General features: G+C 48.8%; 1 protein-coding gene across 1 annotated transcript; it reads right to left on the reverse strand.

The window, feature by feature from the left end:
- Positions 1 to 1619: 1619 nt before the first annotated feature.
- Positions 1620 to 15139, reverse strand: RFC2 (replication factor C subunit 2). Its single transcript, XM_006057075.3, has 11 exons — positions 14980 to 15139; positions 12299 to 12368; positions 10762 to 10803; positions 10346 to 10452; positions 7551 to 7652; positions 6208 to 6308; positions 5253 to 5410; positions 4933 to 4998; positions 4609 to 4689; positions 2740 to 2853; positions 1620 to 2004 (listed from the first exon to the last, which is right to left on the reverse strand). The coding sequence occupies exons 1-11, from the start codon at positions 15084 to 15086 to the stop codon at positions 1894 to 1896; spliced, it is 1059 nt and encodes a 352-aa protein (XP_006057137.1). The 5' UTR covers positions 15087 to 15139; the 3' UTR covers positions 1620 to 1893.
- Between the last annotated feature and the right edge of the window lie 10788 nt (positions 15140 to 25927).

The raw sequence follows: 25927 nt of genomic DNA on the forward strand, positions 1-25927 counted from the left end.
TCCCCGCCTCACTAGAATCTTCTAAGGCATGAAGGTCAGGCTTGTTTCATACAAAGGGGCCCTGAGGGACGTCCCAGGTGGTCCAGTGACTAAGGCTCTGTGTTCCCAGTGCGGGGGCCTGGGTTCCATCCCTGCGGTCAGGGATCCCCCAGGCCGCATCTAAAAGTTCGCAGGTCGCAGCTAAAGAAGTGCCGCGTGCCACAAAGGAGATGGATGATCCGGCATGCTGTGACCTGGTGCAGCCAAAGAAATACTTAAAACAACCCCAAAACTCTGAGATCTGGAGAGAAGGCTGTGGACAAGAACCTCTTTCCAGATGTCTCATCAGACATGAGACAGTTCTTTCCATGAGAAGTTAATGCTGCAAGTTTGGAAATTAGAGGAAAAAAACATCTAGAACACAGCTGTTGGCCGCCCGTCCCTTCACGCTCTGCAGCCCAGCCTCACCTGCGGGGAGGACGGCTTAGGCCTGAGCACAGGTGTGGCAGGGCTGTGGTGAGGCTCCAGCGGGAGGGGTCCTGCCCGGCCATTGAGTGTGGGAAGCTGGGGTGTCACAAAAAAATGGGCGCAGGCATCCCTTTGCTTCCCAAGGATCCCAAAGCTCCAGACAAAAAGTAAGACTGAGGAGGCAGGCAGCTCTCTCATGGTCAGCGTTTTCCCTGCAGGGGCCTGGGTTCAACACTTGGTCAGGGAACTAAGATCCTGCAAGCCATGCAGTGCAGCCAAAAAATTCATAATAATAAATAAGATTGAGATGTGCTGAAGTATTTTGTAAAATTCCTGCTTGCAGTTTTTGAGGACCTTAATTTCCACCCCCCCTCTTAATCAAAACCCCAACCCAAAGAGCCAGTGACCTTGGAGACTTTCCTGTGACCATTCGGCAACGTGGTCTTGATGCGTGTCTAACCCCACCGAGGGATTTGCTTCAGGACAATCTGGGAGTGGGGTGGTAGGGTTGCTGGGCGGGAATATAGAAAGAACAAGACGGGAACGTGTTGATAAAATTGTTAAAGATGAGTTATGTGAAAGTTCACCATATCATTCTCTGTATTATCTATAATGATTATTTTCCATAATTTTTAAACATGGGAAAAAACAGCATTTTGCCAACAAACAAAGCATTTCTACAAAATTCACTGGGAAATTCTAAAGCAACAGATACACCCGGCTACACAGAAAAGGTGACCTAGAGGGAGGTTGCTCTGGGTCTATCTGTACTGTGCTCCTCTGTGACTTTTTTTTTCCAATTTATTTATTTATTTTAAAAAACTTTCTGGCTGCCCCTCAAAGCATGCTGGATCTTAGTTCCCCGATCAGGGATCAAATCTGTGCCCCCTGCAGTGTAAGTGCAAAGTCTCCACCACTGGACCGCCAGAGAAGCCCTCCTGGGTGATTCTTGCCAAGCCCTTTATGAAGGGCTCAGGGCCCCAGGCTGTTTTGAGAGGCTGATAAGTTACAGCAAACTCTGCCTCACCCTGTGGGATTGTCCTTATGGCTTCTAGAAAAACTGAGATTAGCCTGTCCAATCTCTTATCAGAACCACCTCTCTACCTGCAGGACGCTGGGGGTATACGTGGGAGATAGGAAGCTGGTTTTCCTTGTGGTCTGGCACTGCCACCTTTCTGCCACAAAACTGTAAGGTTTTATTAGCAAAATGCCAACACAAGCACAGACCGGGGGCCATGTCCTGGAGGGTCTCTTCCCACCCTCTCACCCCATCGTGAGTCTGAGGCTGAGTCTGAACACTCCACGAGCAGGGAAGATGTGCTGGAAGCAAGGTGAAGACCAGGAAGATGCGCTCCAGGGTCGGTCCAGGGCATCACTTTTTCCAAACCAAAGGCTGTGACTCTCAGCAATAAGGACTCTCATAACCCAGCAAGAGAGGCTTCTGCTCTAACTGGCCACTGGGGCCATTGTCTTCTGACACAGCCTGGCCAGGAGCCCTGCCATCTGCAGAAGGGAGTTCACACCTTCCGCTATTTTCATATGCGTGTATCCAATTTCCTGGGGGGGGAGAAAATCCAACTTAAATCTGGTTAATAAGTGAGGGAAGAGTCTTAATTCTTAAAACCTGAACATCTGAACCAAAGGTTTGCTCAAAATTGATGCAGGGAACTCAAACTCCAGCTGGAAAATGAACTCTGAGAAGTTCATCTTGTTTCCTAAAAAGAATACTGATAGTTCTTTAATGGGTGCATGCGTGCTCAGTCGCTCAGTCATATCTGACTCTTTGCAACTCTATGGACTGTGGCCAGCCAGGCTCTTTTGTCCATGGGATTATCTAGGCAAGAGTACTGGAATGGCTTGCCATTTACTCCTCCAGGAGATCTTCCCTACCCAGGGATCAAATCTGTGTCTCCTGCATTGACAGACAGATTCTTTACTACTGAGTCACCTGGGAAGCTCTTTGATGGGTGCCGCTAAGAAAATGAAAAAAAAAAAAAAAGCCAGACTGCATTTGTCAACAGAATTCACCCAAGAGGTTGAATTTTACTCTTATTTAAATTACATCTCAATTAATCTCACTTATATGACAAGTAAATAAATACCTCTCTCATGAACACAGCCATCCCAAGGAACATCAGGTCACTGCCTGGCAGGACTGGCGTAAACAAGCCCCTAGCCCCCGGGACGACCTGCCATTGACTGAGCATCTTCCAGGCGCCTGGCCTGTGAGTGAAACAGCCTCAGCGTGGCCCACATTCCTGGGGAGAGAGGCATTGCTCTACTCTCACTGACCTTAATAAACTCCAGTTTCAAGTATTCTGCCATCTGGAAGGTTTTACACACTCGAAAAATGTTGCCGATGATGTCTTCTGGGGAATAGCCAAGATGCCACAGGTGAGCAAGGATCTGGACAAAAGAAAAGACATGGAGGCTGTGCAACTGCCGACGACAAGGATACAGGCGGGTGCGGCTAAACCCAAACCAGGGCCGGCCCTTCGCACGGCTGGGGGTGGGCAGGCCATCTGAGACAGCACAGGTGCTCCTGAGAATCGGCCCCACGGGCAACCGGGCTCAAGGTCCATGCCCTTTAGGTCTTGGAGGGTGGGGGTGATCCATGTTCCCAGCAGGCAGACAGAACACTGCAAATGTTCTCAACCATACTGCAAGACGAGTCCACCACTGTGCCCTGTAATGTCTTAATCCAACGCTCTTTTATTTTTTCTTTCCTGTGTTTACTATTTTTTAAATTGCAGGACAGTTGCTTTACCGTGTTCTGTTGGTTTCTGCCATACAACACTGAGAATCAGCTGTAAGTATACATACATCCCCTCCCTCCAAGGCTCTTAAAATGCCTTATTAATCACCCCAGTAAGCACCCTGGAGTGACTGCTGTGCTGAGTTGTCACTTGTGACACACCCTCACGGCACAATTAGGCCTGAACAAATCCTGACCAGGGCAGAGATGACGACAGAGGTCACAGCCTCCTGCCTTCTCAGCCCCAGGCCCCAGTTCCAACCCCATCCCCATCCCACCCAGCGGCAGGGTCTGGAGTCAGTTGCCTTGGCTCCCTGGGGTGCATTCAGGGGCTGAGGAAGCTCTGCGCCCATAAATTTGACGGCTCCCTTCAGTGCCTGGGAGTCTGCCTCAGTCTCCCAGCCTTGTGCTCCAGTTTCATGAGGTCTGCGTGCATGTGTGCTCAGTCACTCAGTCGTGTCCAACTCTTTGTGACCACATGGACTGTAGCCCGCCAGGCTCCTCTGTCCCTGGGGATTCTCCACGCAAGAATGCTGGAGTGGGTTGCCATTTCCTCCTCCAGGGGATCTTCCCAACCCAGGGATAGAACCCACGTCTCCTGCAATGGCAGGTGAATTTTTGACCACTGAGGTCTAGCCTTGTCCTAAATCCAGTCAATTTCTACCTTGGTTTGGTGGCAGTAGGAAGAAGGAAACCGGCTGCCATCAGACCAATGGCCTCAGATCACACCACGGCCCCCATGTGGACTTGAGGGCCACACGAACCTCAATGATGACCTCTGGAATCGGCTCACAGGACCAGGCCTGGGTCCCTGGATGTCCATTCCCAGGCTCTTCAGAAGATAGAGAGGCACAGCTCCCCTCCACTGAGAGAAAGATGGCTTCTCTACAAAGCAAGGAGTTGGGGACTTCCCTGGTGGTTCAGTGGTAAGAATCCGCCTTGCAATGCAGGGGATGTGGGTTCAACCCTTGGTCAGGGAACTAAGATCCCACATACCTCAGAGCAACTAAGCCTGTGTGTCACAACTAAGACCCTATGCAGCCAAATAAACAAATATTAAAAAAAAAAAAAAATAGGCAAGGAGTTGGGCTGTTCTTTCCTCACGTCCTTGGTGGACAAATTCCTCTTATAGAAAATCTAATTACAGTAGAAACGCATGATGCTCACTTCCAAGTTGATTACTTTTAAGCTATGTGATTACAGTAAGGAGTCTAGCTTCTGAGCCAGATTTCTCAACTGTAGAGGGTACCCAACTCTTAGCATCAGTTAGGATCAGTTAGAGGATGCTCGACTCCTAGCACCAGTTTAGAATGAGATGGAATAAAGTGCCCAGCCCAGGGAGCACCCCCTCTGCCATTCTCAAGGAGCCAGACGTTTCCCCCGAGTCAAGAAAGGGCGAGACCAACCTTGTAGGCCTCGTCAATGTCAGCGCTCACACAATGCTGGATCATCTCCTTTACCAGCAAGGGGTGGGGCTCGTCACAGACCTGCCCAAACCAGAAAGAAAGGCCCATCAGGGGTGGACAGGCCCATCCAAGGGGGAGCCCTGCTAGATCCATTTCTGGGCACCCTAGGTAACCAAGGTCTTCACTTGCTGTCTGCATGTCTCCAGCAAGCAGAACCAGGTGTGGGACTGTCTCTCTCGCAACCCAAGTGAAAGCTGGGCAGTTCCAGCGGACCCGGCAGGTAAATGCTGCCCTGTCGACTGTGATGGCCACACCGGCTCTTACCTTGAACACATTCTCACTGTTGATGAAGCCAAATCCCGAGTAAGTAGACTGCAAGTTGTTCAACGCCTGCCAAGGAGCAGAAACACGGCCAGGGCGATTATTCCGTCTCTGTCCGCCGCCCCACCTCCTCTTGGGAGTCCGCGTTTAACCCGTTCCTTGCAGGCCCGCTCCCCTGAGGCCCAAGGCAACCCCACCACCAGGGTGTCGGGTCAACATCCCCTGGTCTGGCTATGTTCATCCCCATGCAGCAGTCGCCTCCTTCTCCCTGTAAAGCGAGGGGCGTGGCCAGTCCGGGAAGCGGGGGCGGCAGCCGCACGCACCTGCCTCATGTCGCCCTGGGCGGTGAAGATGACGGCTTCCAGGCCGTCATCCGTGTACTGGACCTTCTCCTTCTCGATGACGCTCAGGAGCCTGGCAAGAATCTGCGCGTCGGTCAGCTTCGTGTAGCGGAGGACGGCGCACCGGGACTGAATGGGCTCTGGACCAGGCGGGAAGAGAGTCAGGCTCTGGGGCAACGCACAGCGGGACCCTGTCGGTCCTTTAGTTACGGGGAATGAGCCGCACGATGCCCGTGGCCCAGCCGCGTGGGCAGCACTCCCCCCTACCCAGCAGGTGCTTAAGGGGAACCCAGCAATCAGGGCTCGACTTCAATCATCAACCAATAAAGGTCCCAGCCTGCACTGCCTGGGCTGAGCTTGGCTGACCTTTCCCAGAAGCGGAAAAGATCTTCGAGGATAGAGACACGCGTGCGCCACAGCCCACAGGAGGGTCACTGCCGGCCCAGCTGGGATCCGGAACCACCGTGTACACTGTGTGTGTGGGCCCTCCTGGGCAGGTCACCACCCAGCCAGGCGGGGATGAGAACAGGGCACCTGCCTGGCTTCTTTAAGCTCCCCTGGGAGACTCGGACGCATGTGAAAACCAGCAGGCGGACGAATGCGGAATTCTGGGAGCTGTCCCTGAACGCTGCTCAGACCTTGACAACAGCGACTCCATGATCGCCAGGCCCCGGGTGGGTTTCTCTCTCTGATCCATCCTGTTCTGCTGCCCCACTGGCTTTCCTCAAAATGTTCTGGCCTGCCCAGGCAAACCCTTTGACCACCCCCTGAGGTCACAGTACAGTCCATCTCTGACCCTCGTACGTAAAATCTTCCACAAACCTCACCCGTCTCCACTCTCCAAACCTCCCCATCTGGTACCACACCTTCTCTTCTGCTGCTAAAGAGCCCATGTGAGCGCCACGAGGACCCCGAGCCATGCAAAGCTGACCCTCACCTATGATTTTATCTGAAGCGTTACAAGCGAGAGCAAAGCGGGTCGTCTTGGAGTAGATCTCCATGGTCCTCCTCAAGGCTTGCTGGGCTCCATCAGTCATGCTGAGAAGAAGAACACAAGGAGAGGTCTGCAGCTGAGACTCAGATCCCCTCCAAAGGACCCTGGGAAGCCAGCTCTCCTAACTGAGCATGCTCAGTCTCCCTCCGGGACCCCGTGTGGGTCTCACGCCCACTGGTTGTACACGGACAGAGCACAGGCTGCCTGGGACCGCCCTGAAGCTCCTTCATCCGCTCGTGTGGGGACTTTGGGGCTAATTATCTGAGCCTCAGTGTCATCGCCCGTAAGAAGACAATGCTACTGCCCACCTCAGAGTGTTGGTATGACAAACAAGACAATAACACACAGAGTGTTCAGCAGAGAACCTGGCAAGATGCAAATGGAGACATGTAAGTGCTGGATAGATGTTACTGCTATAAAAGCGTTATAGTAAAATGGCTAATGTTATGGAAAATGGCTAAGATGCAGCCCCAGGATGGAACAGAAAACAGCAATTAAAAACTATGCTGACAACAAGACTATAACCACATGGAACTCTACTTGTTATAAGAAAAAGCCAGGATATAAAAATTATACTATTATCATCCCAATTATGTAAAAATGCATAGTGTAGAAAAACTGTCGATGAAATAAAGCAAGATTGTACTCATATCTTCTAAAATTCCTTCAAAGAACACGAACTCTGTTATTTTTCTAAATGTCACTTAACAGTTTTTCATTTATCCTGGTAATGCGTGCACAACACTGTGACTGTCCTCAATGCTCAATGTCACTGAAAGTGAAAGTCATGTCAGACTCTCTGCGGCCCCATGGACTACATAGTCCATGAAATTCTCCAGGCCAGAATACTGGGGTGGGTAGCCCATCCCTTCTCCAGGGGATCTTCCCACCCCAGGGATCGAACCAGGGTATCCTGTACTGCAAATGGATTCTTTACCAACTGATCTATCAGGGAAGCCCACTCAGTGTCACTAACGGTGTACTTTAAAGCGACTGGAAATGGTAACTTTTCTGTTAGGTGTATTCCACCACGATTTAAAAAAAAAAATCATTTAAATTACGCATGTCAGTGATGCTGGAACAAACAAATGAACTGTCTCGGATGTTTGTAAGTTACTTAATTAAGATCAGGTTTAAGGCTCAGGCCCCTATGGAATCACGTTTCAGGATGTGATGAGCAAATCTACCACAGAAGTGCAAAGGCATGAGCTTTTCCCTCCTAAGTTAGTAAATCCAGGCAGGAGACTTGGGGATCAAGGTGACGGGTTCTCGGCGAGGCCCCCTACCTGTCTGCTTCATCCAGGATGATGATCTTGTGCCGTCCTTTGGGGAGGGTGACTTTCTGCTGGGCAAACATTTTGATTTTGTTCCTCACAACATCAATGCCTCTGGAACGATGAGCCACAGGTTATTGTCACTGAGACCAATTCAGTTACCTTCATGGGGACTTTCAACCCTCAGGACACCACCATGGACCCAATTCTGTTTTTAAGTCTCTTTTTTGGGGCAACTCTCATTATTTATAAGGATTAACATTTCATTACTTTTATCCCTTCTTGGAGGTTTTCAGAAGAACAAGGGAAAAAAATTTTACTTCTTTTTGAAAAACGGAATGAAACTCATTTTATCTTGCAATTATCATATGGGGGACCCACTGGACCCTTTTACAGTCTAAGATATATTTTGGGGGTCTCCATAGTCTTACACCCCCATACTGCACCTGGAAACATTTGCTATTTCATCATCCCAGTAACTGTCGCATCATTCATTTCAGTTCAGTTCAGTCACTCAGTCGTGTCCGACTCTTTGCAACCCCATGAATCGCAGCATGCCAGGCCTCCCTGTCCATCACCAACTCCCGGAGTTCACTCAGACTCACGTCCATCAAGTCAGTGATGCCATCCAGCCATCTCATCCTCTGTCATCCCCTTCTCCTCCTGCCCCCAATCCCTCCCAGCATCAGAGTCTTTTCCAATGAGTCAACTCTTCACATGAGGTGGCCAAAGGACTGGAGTTTCAGCTTTAGCATCATTCCTTCCAAAGAACACCCAGGGCTGATCTCCTTTAGAATGGACTGGTTTCATCATTACTCATCAATAATTCCCAACTATGCTACAAAAGACTAAAATAATAAGAAAATGAAATGATGATGGAAGTGCTTAGAATACTGCAATATTGAGGGGGAAAAACTGTTACTAACTACTGCTCCATCCCTCAGTTTCTTATTGTTTTGTGAGGTTCTACATTATCTTTCTAGAAGATACAAAAGTAGTTCAGATACACCACCTGAAAGCTCTCATTGACCACAGTGGAAAATTCAAAATTTTTCATTTTCTACCCATAATGCCACAGAGAAGCGGCAGAGGAAGATGTTTCGTCATTATTAGACAAGTCAGAAAATGAAGCAGGGAGACAGGATTCTAGACTCTGATGATGAAGGTGAAATTGATCACACAGACAAAATTTCAGGGTTTAAGAATCTTTGGATGCCAAAATCCCCCATGAATTTTCTCAAACTTAAGAATTGAGGAGTGGGACTTCCCTGGTGGTCCAGTGGCTAAGATGCAAGGCTGCCAATGCAGGGGCCTGGGTTCAGTCCCTGGTTGGGGAACTGGATCCCACATGCCGTAACTAAAGATTTCATGTGCCACAACTGAGACTCAGTGCATCCAAATAAATTAATTAATTAAAAAAAAAGAATCAAGGAGTGAACATATTTCTAAGGACAAAACCTGAACATATTTTCATCTAGTTAGTCACTCAACAGGAAGGACTTAGCTCCCCAAGGTCTTGTAACAAGAACACAAACCATCCCGTTTTGCTAAAAGAGCATTTGACAGTATTCATTCATCTTTGATGAGGTTTGAACACCCACATTTACATACAGTCTGTAAGCGATCAAAAGCTGAAGGCAGGTGTGTTTGACAAGGTGACTTGAAATAGATGATAAAGGAACAACAACAAAAAAAAACCCATGGTACTCATCACTCTATTAAATCTAAAATTACATATATTTGCAATTATGGGCTATCCTCTCTTCAACAAAATTAAGAGCCACCAAAGTTTTCAAAACTAGTGAGTTTGATGACATATGGGTGTGAAGAAAAGGAGGTAATGGTAAGCTTGAATCAATTTGTATCTGCTACCTGGAACTGGCATTTACAAAAAGGCTCAACTGCAGGTGTGCTCCTGATGGCGGATGAGCAGTGAGCTGCACTTAGAGCCTGTCTCAGGTCCATACACGTCATCCAAACCAGAAAACACTGCAGAGTGAAAAGCCACATCCTCGAGGGGACAGCCAAAGGCAGGCTCTGCAGACATTTTATTCAACAGGTCCTCATTTCATAATCCTCAACTATCCCGTATCTAAAAAGTAAATCGGGGAGACTTCCCTGGTGGTCTGGTGGTTAAGACTCAAGCTCCCAAGTAAACCAGGGAGGCTTCCCTGGTGGTCTGGTGGCTAAGGCTCAAGCTCCCAATGCAGGGGGCCTGGGTTTGATCCCTGGTCAGTGAACTACTGAAGACTGTGAAGTCAGGAGGAGAAGGGGACAACAGAGGATGAGATGGCTGCATGGCATCACCGACTCAACGGACATCACTTTGAGCAAGCTCCAGGAGATGGTAAAAGATAGGTGTGCTGCAATCCACGGGGTTGCAAAGATTCGGCCATGACTGAGCGACTGAACAACAGGGAACTAGATCCCACATGCTGCAACTAAAGTACCCTGTGTGCCGCCACGAAGACCCAGCACAGCCAAATAAATAAATATATTTTTTTAAATTGTTAAGATGGTTAATTTTTTTTTAAGATGGCAAGTTTCATGTGATGTGTATTTTAGCACAATTAAAACCAATTTTTAAAATCTCCCTTAAAAAAAAACTAAAGCAGTAAGTCAAGTGCCCATGATGCCACATCACCAAGCCAGCAATCCTGGTTCTCTTTTGTTGGAAAGATTAAAGGAAAACACAAAGCTGGCGAGACAAGCTCTACGTGCTACAGAGATCTGAAAAATAGCTGTTTCTATGACAACCCAAAATGTACAACATGTGCTACCCTTCAGGCTTAACTTCCAAGGCGTACCTGTCGTTTGAGGCATTGAGCTCCAAAACCGCATCCTTGAGGGCCGGGCCCAGCAGGGCTCGTGCCAAACACAGGATGCTGGTGGTCTTGCCGGTTCCCGGGGGGCCCTAGGAATGAGGTCTCCAGTAAGTGCTTCAAGCCAACAGAATGAAGGTAACCGGAACTCCCTCTTTACTGCTCACCACTGTACCCGCTCACCCCCGCCTAGAACTGTCCTGACCCCGATCCGCAGCCAATCTCCACAGCAACCAGCCCACAGGTTGGGAGGGAACTGTGTCCCATGGTCGAGGGGAGTGGTCTGGGCTCTGTGATCATGAGCCTCCTTGAGGAGGAAGCTCTGTGTACAAGAATGTACTTAAGAGGGGGGCGAAACCCAGACTCCAGGACGTTGCACAGGGCCAGGACCTGGTACTCACAGCGATAATGATGTTGGGCACGTTCCCTTCCCTTGCAAAGACCTGAGGGAAGAAACGCTTGTGAAAACTGGTTTACCTGCCAACTTGACCAGTCAGGGCCCCCCAGCCACACAAGCTCTCTCGCCTCGGGGTTTCTGCACATGCCGTTCCAGCCTCCTCTCCTCTCTCCACCCCCTGCCCTGCCAGGTCTGACTTCCAATCACTTAGCTTTGGTCACTTCTTCCACTTGGGGCTTACGGCACTGTAATCAGGCTAACCCTTTCCTGAACTCCTCCCATGTGCGCCCACGGCCCCTGGACTTCCCCTAACAGAGCGTTGATCACATGGCCTGTTGCCGTTAACGCTGCCCTGGTGAGTCTGTGAGTCTAATACAGACTCGGGATCAGTTCTATTCTGCTCACCAGGATATCAACAGTTCCCAAAACCACATCGCATCTGGCCCAGAGAAGATACTCAAACATCTGTAGATGAATAAGTCTGTAAAATAAATACCTTGGTAGCCACTGACGTCTAAGCCCCAACGACAGCGGAGACCCCCTCTGTCATATCTCAAATAGCTGGGTTTCTAGACTCCACCTAAAGACCTCTCGGGCTGGAAATTCAAAGCTCGCTCTATGCCTGAACATTTCTGCTTGTCCTCTACACATGTCACCCTGAAGCCTGTTGCCTTGTTAATTAGTTCCTTCAGGCAGGGCTGGCCAAGCTATGGTGGAAGGGCAGGTGGCGGGGTGGTGCGGGGGAGTGGGGATACCCAATCTGGGGCCTATTTTTATAAGCCCCCTAGCTAAAAATGGTTTTCACATTTTTAAAGGCTTGTTTAAAAAATAAAGAATATTTGGACCTCCCCGGTGGTCCAGTGGTTAAGAATCTGGCTGCTAATGTAGCAGACCTGGGTTCAATCCCTGCTCTGGGAAGATCCCACATGCCACGGGGCAACTAACCCGGTGAGCCACAACTGCTGAAACCCGAGTACCCTAGAGCCCCCGCTCTGCAATAAGAGTAGCCCCCGCTCGCTGCAACTAGAAAAAAGGCCCAGCACAGCAGCACAGACCCAGCACAGCCAAAAATAAATAAAACATTTTTTAAAAAATAAAAAAAAAACAACAACAGAATATTCGACAAAGACTTTATATGGTTTCAAAGTCTAAAATACCTATTCACTGGCCTTTACAGAAAGTTTGCCATTGATGCTTCTGAAGAATACAAAACAATCTGGTAAGTCCTCTCTAACAAGCCAGCCCTTCAAACATCTGAAGTCACCCCCTCCAGCTTCTAAGTTTCTCTCCAAACTGAGTATCTCCTATTCCCTTAATTCTTCTACATTCGTGACTGTCTTCCTCCAAATGCCTTGAGCTTATCAAAGCCACAGTAATGAGATGTTTAAGATCATCTTTCAGGGACATCCTTGGTTAAGACTCCACACTTCCAATGCAGGGGTTAGGAGTTCCATCCCTGGTTGGGGAGCTGAAATCCCACAGGCTGCATGGCACGGCCAAAAAATACAAATAAAAATCAATCACCTTAAAAACTCACTCACCTCCAGCCGGCTCACGGTGTCTTCATTCCCGACAATTTCATTCAACTTTACTGGTCTGTATTTTTCAACCCTGTTTTTAAGAAAATGCAGAAAGATGTTGACGAGGCTATTTTCACGCTACCCAAAAAGAAAGCACAAAAGGGCGATGCTGGGAGCTTTGTCAGAGATGATATACTTTCAGTAAATATAGAGCAAATGGTTGCAGGTTTTAAAGAGGTGTTCGAGTGCTGTTTGAAAAGTCAAGTGCATGTGAATCGTGTACCAAAGGCTTCAAACCTGTCACAGCAGAGAAACACCTGTTGATGCTGGAGGAGGGCCAGAGCCGGCCATCTGGAGCAACGGGACACTGTGGCATCACAGCCTTCCCGTCACAACAGAAGTCCAGTGCATGTGGCACTGACATCATTTGCTCTGACAGACACCAAAGCAGCCGAGCCCCCGTCTCACCCCTCACCTGCCAGTGTCTGCAGAAGCATGCCAGGGGCCCAGCAGGGCCGGCTAGACAGAAACCACGGCCTATCCTGTCATCCTTTCAGGCTGTATGGACTGGACAGGCTGGTGGCCTGAGGACAACACTTCTCTTTCTTAAAAAATTAATTTTTTTTTGGCTGTACCACGTGGTTTGTGGGATCTTAGTTCCCCGATCAGGGATCAAACTCTCATCCCCTGCATTGGAAGCTCAAGAGTATTCACTGCTGGACTGCCAGGGAATTCCTAATACTTCTCTCTTTTAATTAACAAGCAAGCTATGTGATGAGAGAAAAATTATTTTCTTCAGCTCTGAGAACAGAAATGAAAGTAGAGTTGCTGGGATTTGACCATCAGGATTTCCTCTGCCCTTTACTATACTCCCTGATTTACTCTGAGCTGGTACCCACTCCAGGTACTGGTCTTGCCCCAAAAGCAGCAGGACGCAAAGAAGCTTGTTTGCCACATACTGCAGAAAATAAAGGGACAGCTCTCCTCCAAGGTCAGCAGATGAGAGCATGCTTGGTCCTACTCATTTATTCTTCACATACAGCCCCCCTCCAGGTACCAAGTGCTGTGGAAGGATTTAGAACTCTCAGGAGGAGAAAAGTAGAAGGTGCAGAGATGAACAAGACACGGTTCTTGCCATCAAGGGCTTTCCCACTAGAGGGGAGATACAGCTTAGCAAATTCTATGACAAAGCTAAGCTGCTTATATAAACCACGTGCTGCAGAAGCCCGGGGAAGGAAGAATTGTCACCTGGGGATGTTTGGAGCTGAAATTTGAGCTAGACTTTGAACAAGGCAAACATTCTCCTCCTCAAGGGACTTCTCAGCTGGTTCCCCTGCCTGAAAGCTCTCTCTCTGCACGGCCAAATGGCTTACTCCCTAAATTCAGGTCTTTACTCAAATATCATCTCATCACAGGCCTTCCCTTACCTCCACAGCTATTTGCTCCACAGAGCCTGTCACCATCAAATACTGTTGCTGTTCAGTCTCTGAGTCAGCTCTGACTCTGCAACCCCAAGCACTGCAGCACGCCAGGCTTCCCTGTCCTTCACTGTCTCCCTGCATTTGCTCAAACTCATGTCCACCGAGTGGGTGATACCATCCAACCATCACATCCAGTCGCCCCCTTCTCCTCTTGCCCGCAATCGTTCCCAGTATCAAACGTACTATATGTCTACTCGTTGATTTTTCACTTTGTTGTCTTTCTCTATCAAATGTGAGCTCTGTGGCAACACAGTTTGTTTTGCACACTGAAGTATCTTTAAGCATCTAAAATAGGATTGTGCCTGAAATTTATAAGGCAAACCACATATGTCATTTTACACTTTCTCGTAGCCACATTTAAAAAGGTAAAATTGGATGAGCTTAATTTTACTTACATAATTTAGAGACCCTAATACATTCAAAGTATTATCATTTTCAACATGTAATCAAAATTACTAATGAGATTTTTTAAAAAAGTAGTCCTTGAAATCCGGTGTATGCTGTACACTTACAATCCATCTCAGTTCGGGCTAGCATCATCTCCAGTGGCTGGGGGACGGCACGGTGCAGCGTATATATTCCAATAAGTTATACTGCCCTTTATTTAGATATCTGTTCTCACCCAGAAGTGGAGTGGGCTGGAGGGATAGGAATACACAGTGGAGGCAGGGAGGAAACCATTACCACGCCCAGTGGAGAGAGTTGTGAGAGGTGCGCACAGGGAGCGGGACACCAGCAGAGAGCCTGCCCCACACCTGCGCCAGTGGCGGGTGACTCCCCACATCACCATTTCCTCCCAGCTCCCCAGGATGCTGCTATTTAAAGTGAGCAAGCCACGGAGAACAGGCCGGTGCCTTCTGCAACACCATCCCCGATTCCGAACCTGCGTCCGACACTTTCCGCTCAGCGATCATCAGAGTCCCAGCTGGCAGAGCGCCTGTGTAAGAGTGGGTGGTGGCAAGGGGTAGCTGTTTTCGGTGAGCACTGTGGTGATCAAAACGCCGCTTCCAGAGTCCAGGCTGGCCACTCTGCACCCCAGATGGGCTCAGCGACCCACATCTCTTGCCGCCTTCAAATAATAACCCACTGGACACCACCCCGGGACCTCCTGCTCTGCTCAGGTGAATGAACTCCCGCCCCTGCGCCACCCTGGGACACACGGCCCGCCGCTCGCCCACCCACACGTCCAGGGGCCCCATCGTGGATGGCCTGGGTCCTCACCACGGCAGCTCGTAGTGGCTGGCGCTGCCGGGGGCCTTGCTGGGGCCTGGAGCAGCGTCCTGGGCCCCGCACTCGCCAGTGCCACCACCGCTCTCCTGCGCCTCCATTCTCGCGCCGCCTTTTCCCGCCACCGCAGACCCCCCGCCCGTGACGCCATCACGCAGTCCCCGCCCCTATTTCCGAAGGACGCTGGGCGCGAGCGGAAGCCGTGGGGCCGTCCCCTCTCCGCGCCTGCGCAGAGGGACTGCCCGGGCTGGCACCCGTTGCTATTGGCCGCAGTTGCTAAGGGAGACCTGGCGTCCGGCCTCCTGACTAAGAGGAAGGCGAGACCTGACTGCGCGGCTTTTCGAGATCGCTGGTCGCTCCGGGAAGGGACGTTGGTTGGTTTTCGTCTTTGATTTGTCTTGGGAGGCCCTCTCCGCGTGGCGCGTCGGGAAGCGCTGTGCTGAAATGGGACCTCGCGCCGGGCAGGCCTGGAGGGGTAGGAGCATCCTGCCTGGTGCGGGTAGGAGCCGGGGCCTCTGGACCTTCCGGCCAAACTCAGGACCCGACAGCGAACACGCACAGGGGCTGACGTCCTGCGGCCTTGGATGGGGGAAGGCCGGAGCTGGGACGTGCCCTTGGCCAGTTTTCCCGATTGCCCAGAATTCCCCTAGCGGAACACCAGCTTCCATTGGGTGGGCTCCTGCACTCTGGAACTTGTTTACTATCAGGAAATTCTCACAATGCTACAACATGGGACATACTCTCATTTTGCCGGGAAGAAACTGTGCCTCGGTAAAATGTGACAATTTCATTCCAGAAAAATAGGTACTGCATATTCACAAGTGCTTTGAGCATTCTTTTGGGCTGGTTTTCTACCTGTTGAACTAATCTTTCCTCCCATAGCCTAATTGTCATAATAATGACAAATAATAAAAATAACGAGTAGTGACTCTGTTTGCTGTCCTCTATTATGCATTATATTTACTGTCGTCTGTTATGTACTAGTCCCAAAGTGGGTGCTTATAGTATCCTCGTTTTACAAGAAACAGGCTTGAGAATGATTAATTTGTCCGGTATCATGAGGTTGTACGTGGTGGAGCCAACCCACCATGTTGCCAAAAGAATTTGTATAAAATTCTGTTTTATTGCACTTCAGATCAGATCAGATCAGTCGCTCAGTCGTGTCCGACTCTGCGACCCCATGAATCACAGCACGCCAGGCCTCCCTGTCCATCACCAACTCCTGGAGTTCACTCAGACTCACATCCATCGAGTCAGTGATGCCATCCAGCCATCTCATCCTCTGTCGTCCCCTTCTCCTCCTGCCCCCAATCCCTTCCAGCATCAGAGTCTTTTCCAATGAGTCAACTCTTCTCACGAGGTGGCCAAACTACTGGAGTTTCAGCTTTAGCATCATTCCTTCCAAAGAACACCCAGGGCTGATCTCCTTCAGAATGGACTAGTTGGATCTCCTTGCAGTCCAAGGGACTCTCAAGAGACTTCTCCAACACCACAGTTCAAAAGCATCAATTCTTCGGCGCTCAGCCTTCTTCACAGTCCAACTCTCACATCCATACACGACCACAGGAAAAACCATAGCCTTGACTAGACGAACCTTTGTTGGCAAAGTAATGTCTCTGCTTCTGAATATGCTATCTAGGTTGGTCATAACTTTCCTTCCAAAGAGTAAGCGTCTTTTCATTTCATGGCTGCAGTCACCATCTGCAGTGATTTTGGAGCCCAAAAAAATAAAGTCTGACACTGTTTCCACTGTTTCCCCATCTATTTCCCATGAAGTGATGGGACTGGATGTCATGATCTTCGTTTTCTGAATGTTGAGCTTTAAGCCAACTTTTTCACTCTCCTCTTTCACTTTCATCAAGAGGCTTTTTAGTTCCTCTTCACTTTCTGCCATAAGGGTGGTGTCATCTGCATATCTGAGTTTATTGATAGTTCTCCCGGCAATCTTGATTCCAGCTTGTGTTTCTTCCAGTCCAGCGTTTCTCATGATGTACTCTGCATATAAGTTAAATAAACAGGGTGACAATATACAGCCTTGATGTACTCCTTTTCCTATTTGGAACCAGTCTGTTGTTCCATGTCCAGTTCTAACTGTTGCTTCCTGCTACTGCTGCTAAGTCACTTCAGTCGTGTCCGACTCTGTGGGACCCCATAGACGGCAGCCCACCAGGCTCCCCCGTCCCTGGGATTCTCCAGGCAAAAACATGAGTGGGTTGCCATTTCCTTCTCCAATGCATGAAAATGAAAAGTGAAAGTGAAGTTGCTCAGTCGTGTCCGACCCTCAGCGACCCCATGGACTGCAGCCTTCCAGGCTCCTCCGTCCATGGGATTTTCCAGGTAAGAGTACTGGAGTGGGATGCCATTGCCTTCTCCGGTTGCTTCCTGACCTGCATACAAATTTCTCAAGAGGCAGATCAGGTGGTCTGGTATTCCCATCTCTTTCAGAATTTTCCACAGTTTATTGTGATCCACACAGTCAAAGGCTTTGGCATAGTCAATAAAGCAGAAATAGATGTTTTTCTGGAACTCTCTTGCTTTTTCCATGATCCAGCGGATGTTGGCAATTTGATCTCTGGTTCCTCTGCCTTTTCTAAAACCAGCTTGAACATCAGGAAGTTCACGGTTCACATATTGCTGAAGCCTGGCTTGGAGAATTTTGAGCATTACTTTACTAGCGTGTGAGATGAGTGCAATTGTGTGGTAGTTTGAGCATTCTTTGGCATTGCCTTTCTTTGGGATTGGAATGAAAACTGACCTTTTCCAGTCCTGTGGCCACTGCTGAGTTTTCCAAATTTGCTGGCATATTGAGTGCAGCACTTTCACAGCATCATCTTTCAGGATTTGGAATAGCTCCACTGGAATTCCATCACCTCCACTAGCTTTGTTCATAGTGATGCTTTCTAAGGCCCACTTGACTTCACATTCCAGGATGTCTGGCTCTAGGTCAGTGATCACACCATCGTGATTATCTGGGTCGTGAAGATCTTATTTGTACAGTTCTTCTGTGTATTCTAGCCATCTCTTCTTACTATCTTCTGCTTCTGTTAGGTCCATACCATTTCTGTCCTTTATCGAGCCCATCCCATATTACATCATAGTTTCAGGATAAAATCCGACTTTAATGTCTGAACTGGAGAATTCCCTCGCGGTCCAGTCTGGTTAGGATTCTGTGCTTTCAGTGCTGAGGGCCCAGGTTCAATCCCTGACTGGGGAACTTTGATTGCTCAAGACTGCCACTCGGCCAAAAAAAAAAAAAGTCTAAACTGAAGAAAAGGATTGGAACTTCTTTATCTCTATCCCTGTTGCTTAGCACAAGGCTCTGTAAGTGTTCAGTATGAGTATCTTTAATGAACAGTAAGGATCCATGTTTCCACAACAGCTTTGATCAGCTGTGAGGAACTGGGTTGCTTTATTCAGAGAGCTGATTAAAGCCTCATGGCGGTTTTTTCATCATGAATTAAAATCTGTATACATTACAGAGAGATGACCTTATCTTCTAAGCAGTTGATTGGTCATTCAAATAAATATGGTCTCCAGAATCTATGAAGGCTTCCCTGGTGGCTCAGACGGTAAAGCATCTGCCTGCAATGTAGGAGACCTGGGTTTGATCCCTGGGTTAGAAAGATCCTATGGAGAAGGAAATGGCCACCCACTCCAGTATTCTTGCCTGGAGAATCCCATGGACAGAGGAGTCTGGCAGGCTGCAGTCCATGGGGTTGCAAAGAGTCGGGCACGACTGAGCGACTGACACGTACCAGAGTCTCTATTGCAAGTAATTGTTCTCTCCTTTTATCCTTTCAGTTTTCTTTCTCTCAAGAAACCCTGCGCATTATGGAAATTTATTGGGAAAGACAATCCTGCTGTTCTGTTCAGTTTTCCTGTGTGAAAACTCTGTGCTTCATCTTTCCAACCTGAGTGTTTATTTAGCTCCTTCAGGACGTGGTACCTGCCCCTCGATTCCTGGTTTATTCCTCTGTACGTAAATAGGGGCATGGAATTGATGTCTGCAAATTGCTTATTCCAGTTATGCAGCCAGGCTCGCAAGTTCAAGGCAGTGGGCACAATTTACCATTGTGTTATACAGCTGGGAAGAAAACATGTGCTTCCTCATTCTTTTCGAGTCATTGCCAGTTGGGTAAAAACCTCAAATGACTCAGATTCTGAAGCAGTTTGTTCTAATGACGGTAATTACTCAAGTCTCCAGGTTCAAAAACGAACTCAGTGTTTTTCTTCCCTTCTTTTATACGATTTCAGAAAAAATACTTGAAGTTGGCTATATCTCTTCCATTCCCCTTGAAACTACCAGAGCCATCCTGTATATTTTTAGAATCAGTATTCACAGGTCTTTTATTTCTCTGCAGGAGAAAATACAAATTTTCTTGAAATCTAAACTTTTTTTGAAATGTCTCTTTGTGGTTTTTTTCCCTTGGGATTGTTCCTATGTGGTTTAATATTCATATTTTCCTTAGAGTCAGCTATCATACACAGATACACACACACGTTCCACCACATATGCAGTTTAGAAACTAAACATTTTCAATAAATGCAGAAAATGGTGTATAAATCTTTCCCCTTTCCTGCTTCTCCAAAAAAAACCCTCCACTCTACAGAGGACCTGTTGGTGCTCCCAGGACCCCAAGTCCACTGATGTGCCTGGAATACCAGAAAAATCAGAAGGAGGCGACCTTCGGGGGAACTATACCATCAGGACATTTTTTTCTTTTTTCTAGACTGAGCCTTCTGTGATTTGTTGGACTTGGGCCCAGACAGAGCTTAGATCTTGAAAACTCTGGCCACTCCTTCAGGGCCACACAGCAGCCACATGGGGGGTGGGGACCAGGGGGTGATGGGGAAACCACAGGTTCTTGTGAAAGGGCAAGGGCTCTCAGACTCTTATCACAAGAGGACAATTAGAGAAAAGAGCAAAGATGTGGAAAGGAAAGAAAGCTGAAAACAAAATCCTTTACCTAAAGGCAGAGGCTTTCAATCCCATTTATCAAACAGGACAGGCAACAAATCTTGGTTAAAGTGACACCTTGACTTTGACAGTTAAAGTATTGCTCACTTCCCCTGTGACACCGCAGGATCTGGGGTTGGAAATCTGGTGGCATCTCAAGCCCAGGATAGGCAGACTCTCCTGCTTTCCACTTCATTGGCCCAGAATGTTGAACTGACTTTCTGCTTTACTTTGTTTACATTGAATTTTTTTTTAATTTATTTTTGGCTGTGCTGGGTCTTCGTTGCTGCTTGGGCTTTCTCTAGTGGCAGCGACTGGAGGCTGCTGTCTCGTTGCAGTGCTCTGGCTTCCCATGGTGGTGGCTTCCGTCACACGGCATAGGCTCTAGGGCAGGCGGGCTCAGGAGTTGCTGCTCGAGGACTTCGTTGCCCTTTGGCATGTGGAATCTTTCTGGACAAGTGATCAAACCCTCCTCCCCTGCATGGGCAGACAGATTGTCAACCCCTAGACCACCAGGGAAGTCCTGCACTGAAGTTTTAAAAATTCATTTGTTGCTGTCCAGTGAATTTCTTTAGGAGTTTTAGCTATCTTTCTAATGGTGATTCTGTCACTGAAATAATTGCCCTCAGACACTGCAGCCTTCCATCATCAGTACAGTCTTCCTAACATTCTCCTTAGCATGTTCCATATTAAAAGGCTCATTGCTACTGCTACTGCTAAGTCACTTCAGTCGTGTCCGACTCTGTGCGACTGCAGAGATGGCAGCCCACCAGACTTCCCCGTCCCTGAGATTCTCCAGGCATGAACACTGGAGTGGGTTGCCATTTCCTTCTCCAATGCATGAAAGTGAAAAGTGAAAGTGAAGTCGCTCAGTCGTGTCCGACTCTAGCGACCTCATGGACTGCAGCCTACCAGGCTCCTCGGTCCATGGGATTTTCCAGGCAAAAGTACTGGAGTGGGGTGCCATTGCTTGAAAAAGCATATATCCTAAACTTCTCTACACTCTAAGGATTTGTCCTCAGGAAGTGCTCTGATTAGAGGTGTGGGATTTGGAAGCTGGAAGCCATTTAGCCTGACTCTCAGTTTCTGTCTGACAATATCAACTGGGAGCCTGCAGCCATTGTTATAAGCACTGGATGAGTGAACAGGGCACCTTGGAGCTTACATTGTAGGTGGGGAAACAGACAGCCAGCAGCCAATCGTGATTATGATGCGTTAGGCAAAGGGCTAATGGGGCTTCCCTGGTGGCTCAGCGGTAAAGAGTCCATCTGCCAATGCGGGAGACACAGGTTCGATCCCTGATCCAGGAAGATCCCACATGCCGCAGAGCAACCAAGCCCGAGAGCCACAACCATTGAGCCTGTGCTCTAGAGCCCGGGAGCTGCAGCTACTGAGCCACGTGCCGCGGCTACTGAAGCCTGTGCGCCCTAGAGCTGGTGCTCCGCAACAAAAGAACACAAGAAGCTTCTCATTGCTGATCATCCCAGATCGATCAGCCTCTCTCTCTCTGTGGGTGGTTCATCCCTTCAGGACAAATGGAGTGTCCACTCTGGGCCAGCACTACAGGCAATGGGAAGAAGGGGTGACCAGGACTGACAGAGCATCTGTTCTTAACAAACTGCATTCTAGGAGGGGAAACAAACAATAAACAAGGCCATGAGAAGCCCTGGAGCCTCAGCTAGAGAAAAGCCCACACAGCAATGAAGACCCAGCACAGCTAAATATAAGTAAATAAACCTCATGGCCTACACAGTCCATGGAACTCTCCAGGCCAGGACACTGGAGTGGGTAGCCTTTCCCTTCTCCAGGGGATCTTCCCAACCCAGGGATCGAACGCAGGTCTCCCGCATTGCAGGTGCATTCTTTACCAGCTGAGCCACAAGGGAAGCCCAAGAATACTGGAATGGGTAGCCTATCCCTTCTCCAGCAGATTCTCCCACCCAGAAATCAAACCAGGGTCTCCTTCATTGCAGGCAGATTCTTTACCAACTGAGCTATCAGGAAAGTCCTAAATATAAGTAAATAAAATTATTAAGAAAAAGAAAAATCACTGGTAGGCTGTTAGGATATCAACCCTAGGGTACCACCCCACCTGGGAAGTAAGGAAGGGCTTTGCCGGGAGGAGGCATTTTACCTGAGATTTGAACCCTGAACCTGAGACCTGAACATCAGTTTATTTTGCCTGGCAGGCAAACACAACACCTCCTAACACAACACCCTCCTCCTCCCCCACTGGTGTCTTTCCTTTACCCTGTTCATTTCTAAACTGTACTTCCCCACAATTATCTGGGTTTATTGCCTTGTTTGGGCTTCCCGGGTTGCCCAGACAGTAAAGAATCTGCCTGCAATGCAGGAGATCTGGGTTTGATCCCTAGGTGGGGAAGATCCCCTGGAGAAGGGAATGGCAGCCCACTCCAGTATTCTTTCTTGCCTGGAGAATTCCATGGACAGAGGAGCCTGGTGGGCTACAGTCTGTGGGGTGGCAAAGAGTCGGACACGACTGGGCGCCTAACACACAACATTGCCTTATTTATTGTTTGTTTCCCCTCCTAGAATGACAGCTTGTTAAGAACAGATACTCCGTCCTGGTCACCACTTCTCCCCATTGCCCGTAGCGCTGGCCCAGAGTGGAGGCTCCGTTTGTCCTGAAGGGATGAATGACTGAGAGCAAGAGAGGCTGATCAATCCGGGATGCGTGGGTGTCGGGATAGGAGAGAGATGAGGCCTGCAGGGGTCAGATCATGCAGGACAAGAGCAGGGAGCCCCTGGAGGAGGTTGGGTAAAAGCCGCACGACCCAGTTACTGTTTCGATCATTCCGGTTGCCATGCGTCAAGTGGTCTGGAGGGAGGCAAGGGTACATGTGGAGGAAACGTGTGCAGAATTGTTTTGGGTGCTCTCTTAATTTCTGAATTGTAAAGTGTTTCAAATATACTGAAAATAATATCAACCTTCATGGACTCACTACCAAGACAGAAGCTAAAGCTTTGCCTCCTTTAAAAAGTAAAAAATTTTAAAAAGAAAGAAAGAAGATATTACGGGGGGAGTTCCGTGGAGGTCCAACAGTTAGGTTAGGGTTCTGTGACCCGGGTTCTTTCCCTGGTTGGGGGAACTGAGATTCAGCAACCCTCAAGGTATGTCCAAATTAAAAAAAAAAAAAATTAGCTACAGTGATGAGAAGGAAAATAAGATTTGTAAAATGAACTTGAAAGCTTGAGGAAGGAACAAGGGTTTTCAAATGTGGAAATTTCACCAGTCAAAGGAATCTTAGTAATTTTGCAAGTAAACTTTTCAACGCAGAAAAATTGTCTCCGGGCCCACCAGATACCCCACATTTCCCCTGAGTGTTGACACTGTGTCCCACAGCGTTGTAGCAGTACACACTCCTACCGCAGCGTGTGTGCTGAGTCGCTTCAGTTGTGTCTGTCTCTTTGTGACCCTACAGACTGCAGCCTGCCGGGTTCCTCCGTCCCACCGCAGCACCAGGAGGCATTTTTTTTTTAAAGTGCTTGTGCGTTCCACAGGAAAGGTGGAGAGGTTAATCAGAAATAAAACGTTTTAAAAAAATAAATAAATAAAGTGCTCTTCAAAGCTCCAGTCCTGTTATTACTACAGATGAGAGAGCCTAGGGTCACTGAGATTCAGTCTGCGTCTCTGAGGACACCGTGACCTCTCCAGGACCTTCCTGAGAGCCTTGATGACTCGGGGTTAGGGTCAGTCTGGTCTCAGAGAAGGCGCACCGGCCACCTGAAAGGCCCTCCCTCCATGCCCGTCTCGGCCTCACTCGGAGTCTCTCTCCCTGAATCTGGCGTCTCTGGGGATGTGGCCTGCTCCTTCATTCTGGATCATGAGGTCACAGAGTGTCCTCCCGTCGGCTCTCTCCCAGGAGCCCCAGAGAAGGCAGTCCATTGACCAGGACAGTCCTGGCTCTCTAGCCAGGACGTGATGTTCACACGGTCAGTCCCGGAAGGACCAGCCCTGAGTGAGCTCGGAGTTCTGACCACAGCGAGAGATACTAAACTAAGTCCCGTGAGAAGCCTGTGAGCCAAAAGTCCTCGCACCTGGAGAGCCTGGGGAGGAAGGGTCGCTGGTGGCTGGAGTGGCCCAGGCCCCACGGAGAGACGATTGGTGAAAAGTGCAAGTGTTACTTGCTCAGTCCTGCCGACTCTGCGACCCTATGGACTGTAGCCCGCCGGGCTCCTTTGTCTGTGGAATTCTCCAGGCAAGAATACTGGAGTGGGTTACCATTCCTTTCTCCAGGGGAACCTTCCCAATCCAGGAATCAACAACCTTTGAGCTCAGCTGTAAAAGGAAGCCCAGCCTGGGATTTCCCTGGTGATCCAGTGGTTAAGACTCTGAGCTTCCAATACAAGGAACACAGGTTCGATCCCTGGTGGGGGAACTAAGATCCTGCATAGTGCATGGCCAAAAATAAGCAAACAAATAAAATTATCATGAAGACAAATCATTTAAAAAAAGGAAGCACAGGTCAAGTTTAAATCGACATTCCAGAGCAAAAGTGTCCAGAGGATGTGTGATTTTTAAAAGTCTACACCCCTCAGTGGAAAAGCTCAGGCCCCAGCCCCCAGACATCTCCGTTTAGAGGGGCGGGGGCGAGATGCCTACATAGAACCTTGAGATGTACCTTCTAAAAGGCCTTCATTTTCCCTTGCAAGGTAGCATTTTAGAAGGGGTGGGGCTGGGGATTTCAGAGCACCTGTCCTGGGTGGTAAGGAACCCACCTGCCAATGCAGGAGACTGAGAGACTCAGGTTCAGTCCCCAGGTCGAGAGGATCCCCTGGAAGAGGGCATGGCAACCTACTCCAGTATTCTTGCCTGGAGAATCCCATGGACAGAGGAGCCTGGCGGGCTACAGTCTATGGGGTCACACAGAGTCGGACGCGACTGAAACGATTTAGTGACTTAACACACGCACACACACACACACCCCTCAGTAAAGATCCTTTGAGAACCCTCCCGGAGAACCAGCTAGTCTACACAAATGCAGTTTCAGTTCAGTGGCTTTTGCATGCAAAGTTTTTCGCTTGGGAAAATTTGAAAGCTGCTTTACGCACTTCCTGGCCTTCTTAAACCAGAACGAATGTTTCCCCGTGCCTTAGGGTTTTCACAACAGGGGCCGCCTGACTTGTGCACTGTGATGAGGTGGGAGGTAGAAACAGGGTAGGCTGCCAACCCAGGGCTGCTGGGTCTGCCAGACCATTTGCCCCCACATTTGAGAGCCCAGATCATCAGTCTGTTTGGATTTTTTTTTGCTTCTCATTTTATTCTGTTTTGTTTACCCATCCAAGCTCTCCCCGCTTCCTGCTCTCAGGCAGCGTGCCTGCCCTGGCCTCCGTGTGACTACCTCTCAATCCACTCCCGTCTCAATCTGGTCTGGATACCACACTAGAGCTTGAAGTCTGTTCAGTTTCATCCAAGCTATCTCCAGTGGGCTCGGACGGTAAAGGATCTGCCTGCAACACAGACTCTGGTTTGATCCCCAGGTCGGGACGATCCTCTGAAAGAGGGCATAGCACCCAGGCCAGTATTCTTGCCTGGAAAATCCCATGGACAGAGGAGTCCACAGGGTCACAAAGAACCAGACATGACTGAAGCGACTTAGCACTTGCACATTTTGTCCAAAGTCTCACCACTTCAGGTGTGGTCCAGGGTCCAGCAGCATCAGTACCAGCCGGAAACAGGTTAGAAATGCAGCGTCCCACGAATCCCTCCACTAATAATGAAACTGGCAGAACGCATCTCAGTACTCAGTAGAGTGCAGGTTCTTCTGTCCTGGCATGGAAATAATTCAGTGAGAGGCAGAGTGACAAGTAGAGAAAGGGGTTTATTTGTATAGGACGCTTGTGAGAGGTACAAGTGGGCAGGTAAGGGCGTTCCACCTCGAGAATTTAGTGGGCTACAGTTTTATAATCAAAGGAAAAGTGGGGAGGGGGAGAAGACTACCTTCTTCATTCCTTTTTAAAACA

The sequence above is a fragment of the Bubalus bubalis genome, chromosome 24 (assembly GCF_019923935.1).
Source record: "Bubalus bubalis isolate 160015118507 breed Murrah chromosome 24, NDDB_SH_1, whole genome shotgun sequence".
Taxonomy (NCBI): domain Eukaryota; kingdom Metazoa; phylum Chordata; class Mammalia; order Artiodactyla; family Bovidae; genus Bubalus; species Bubalus bubalis.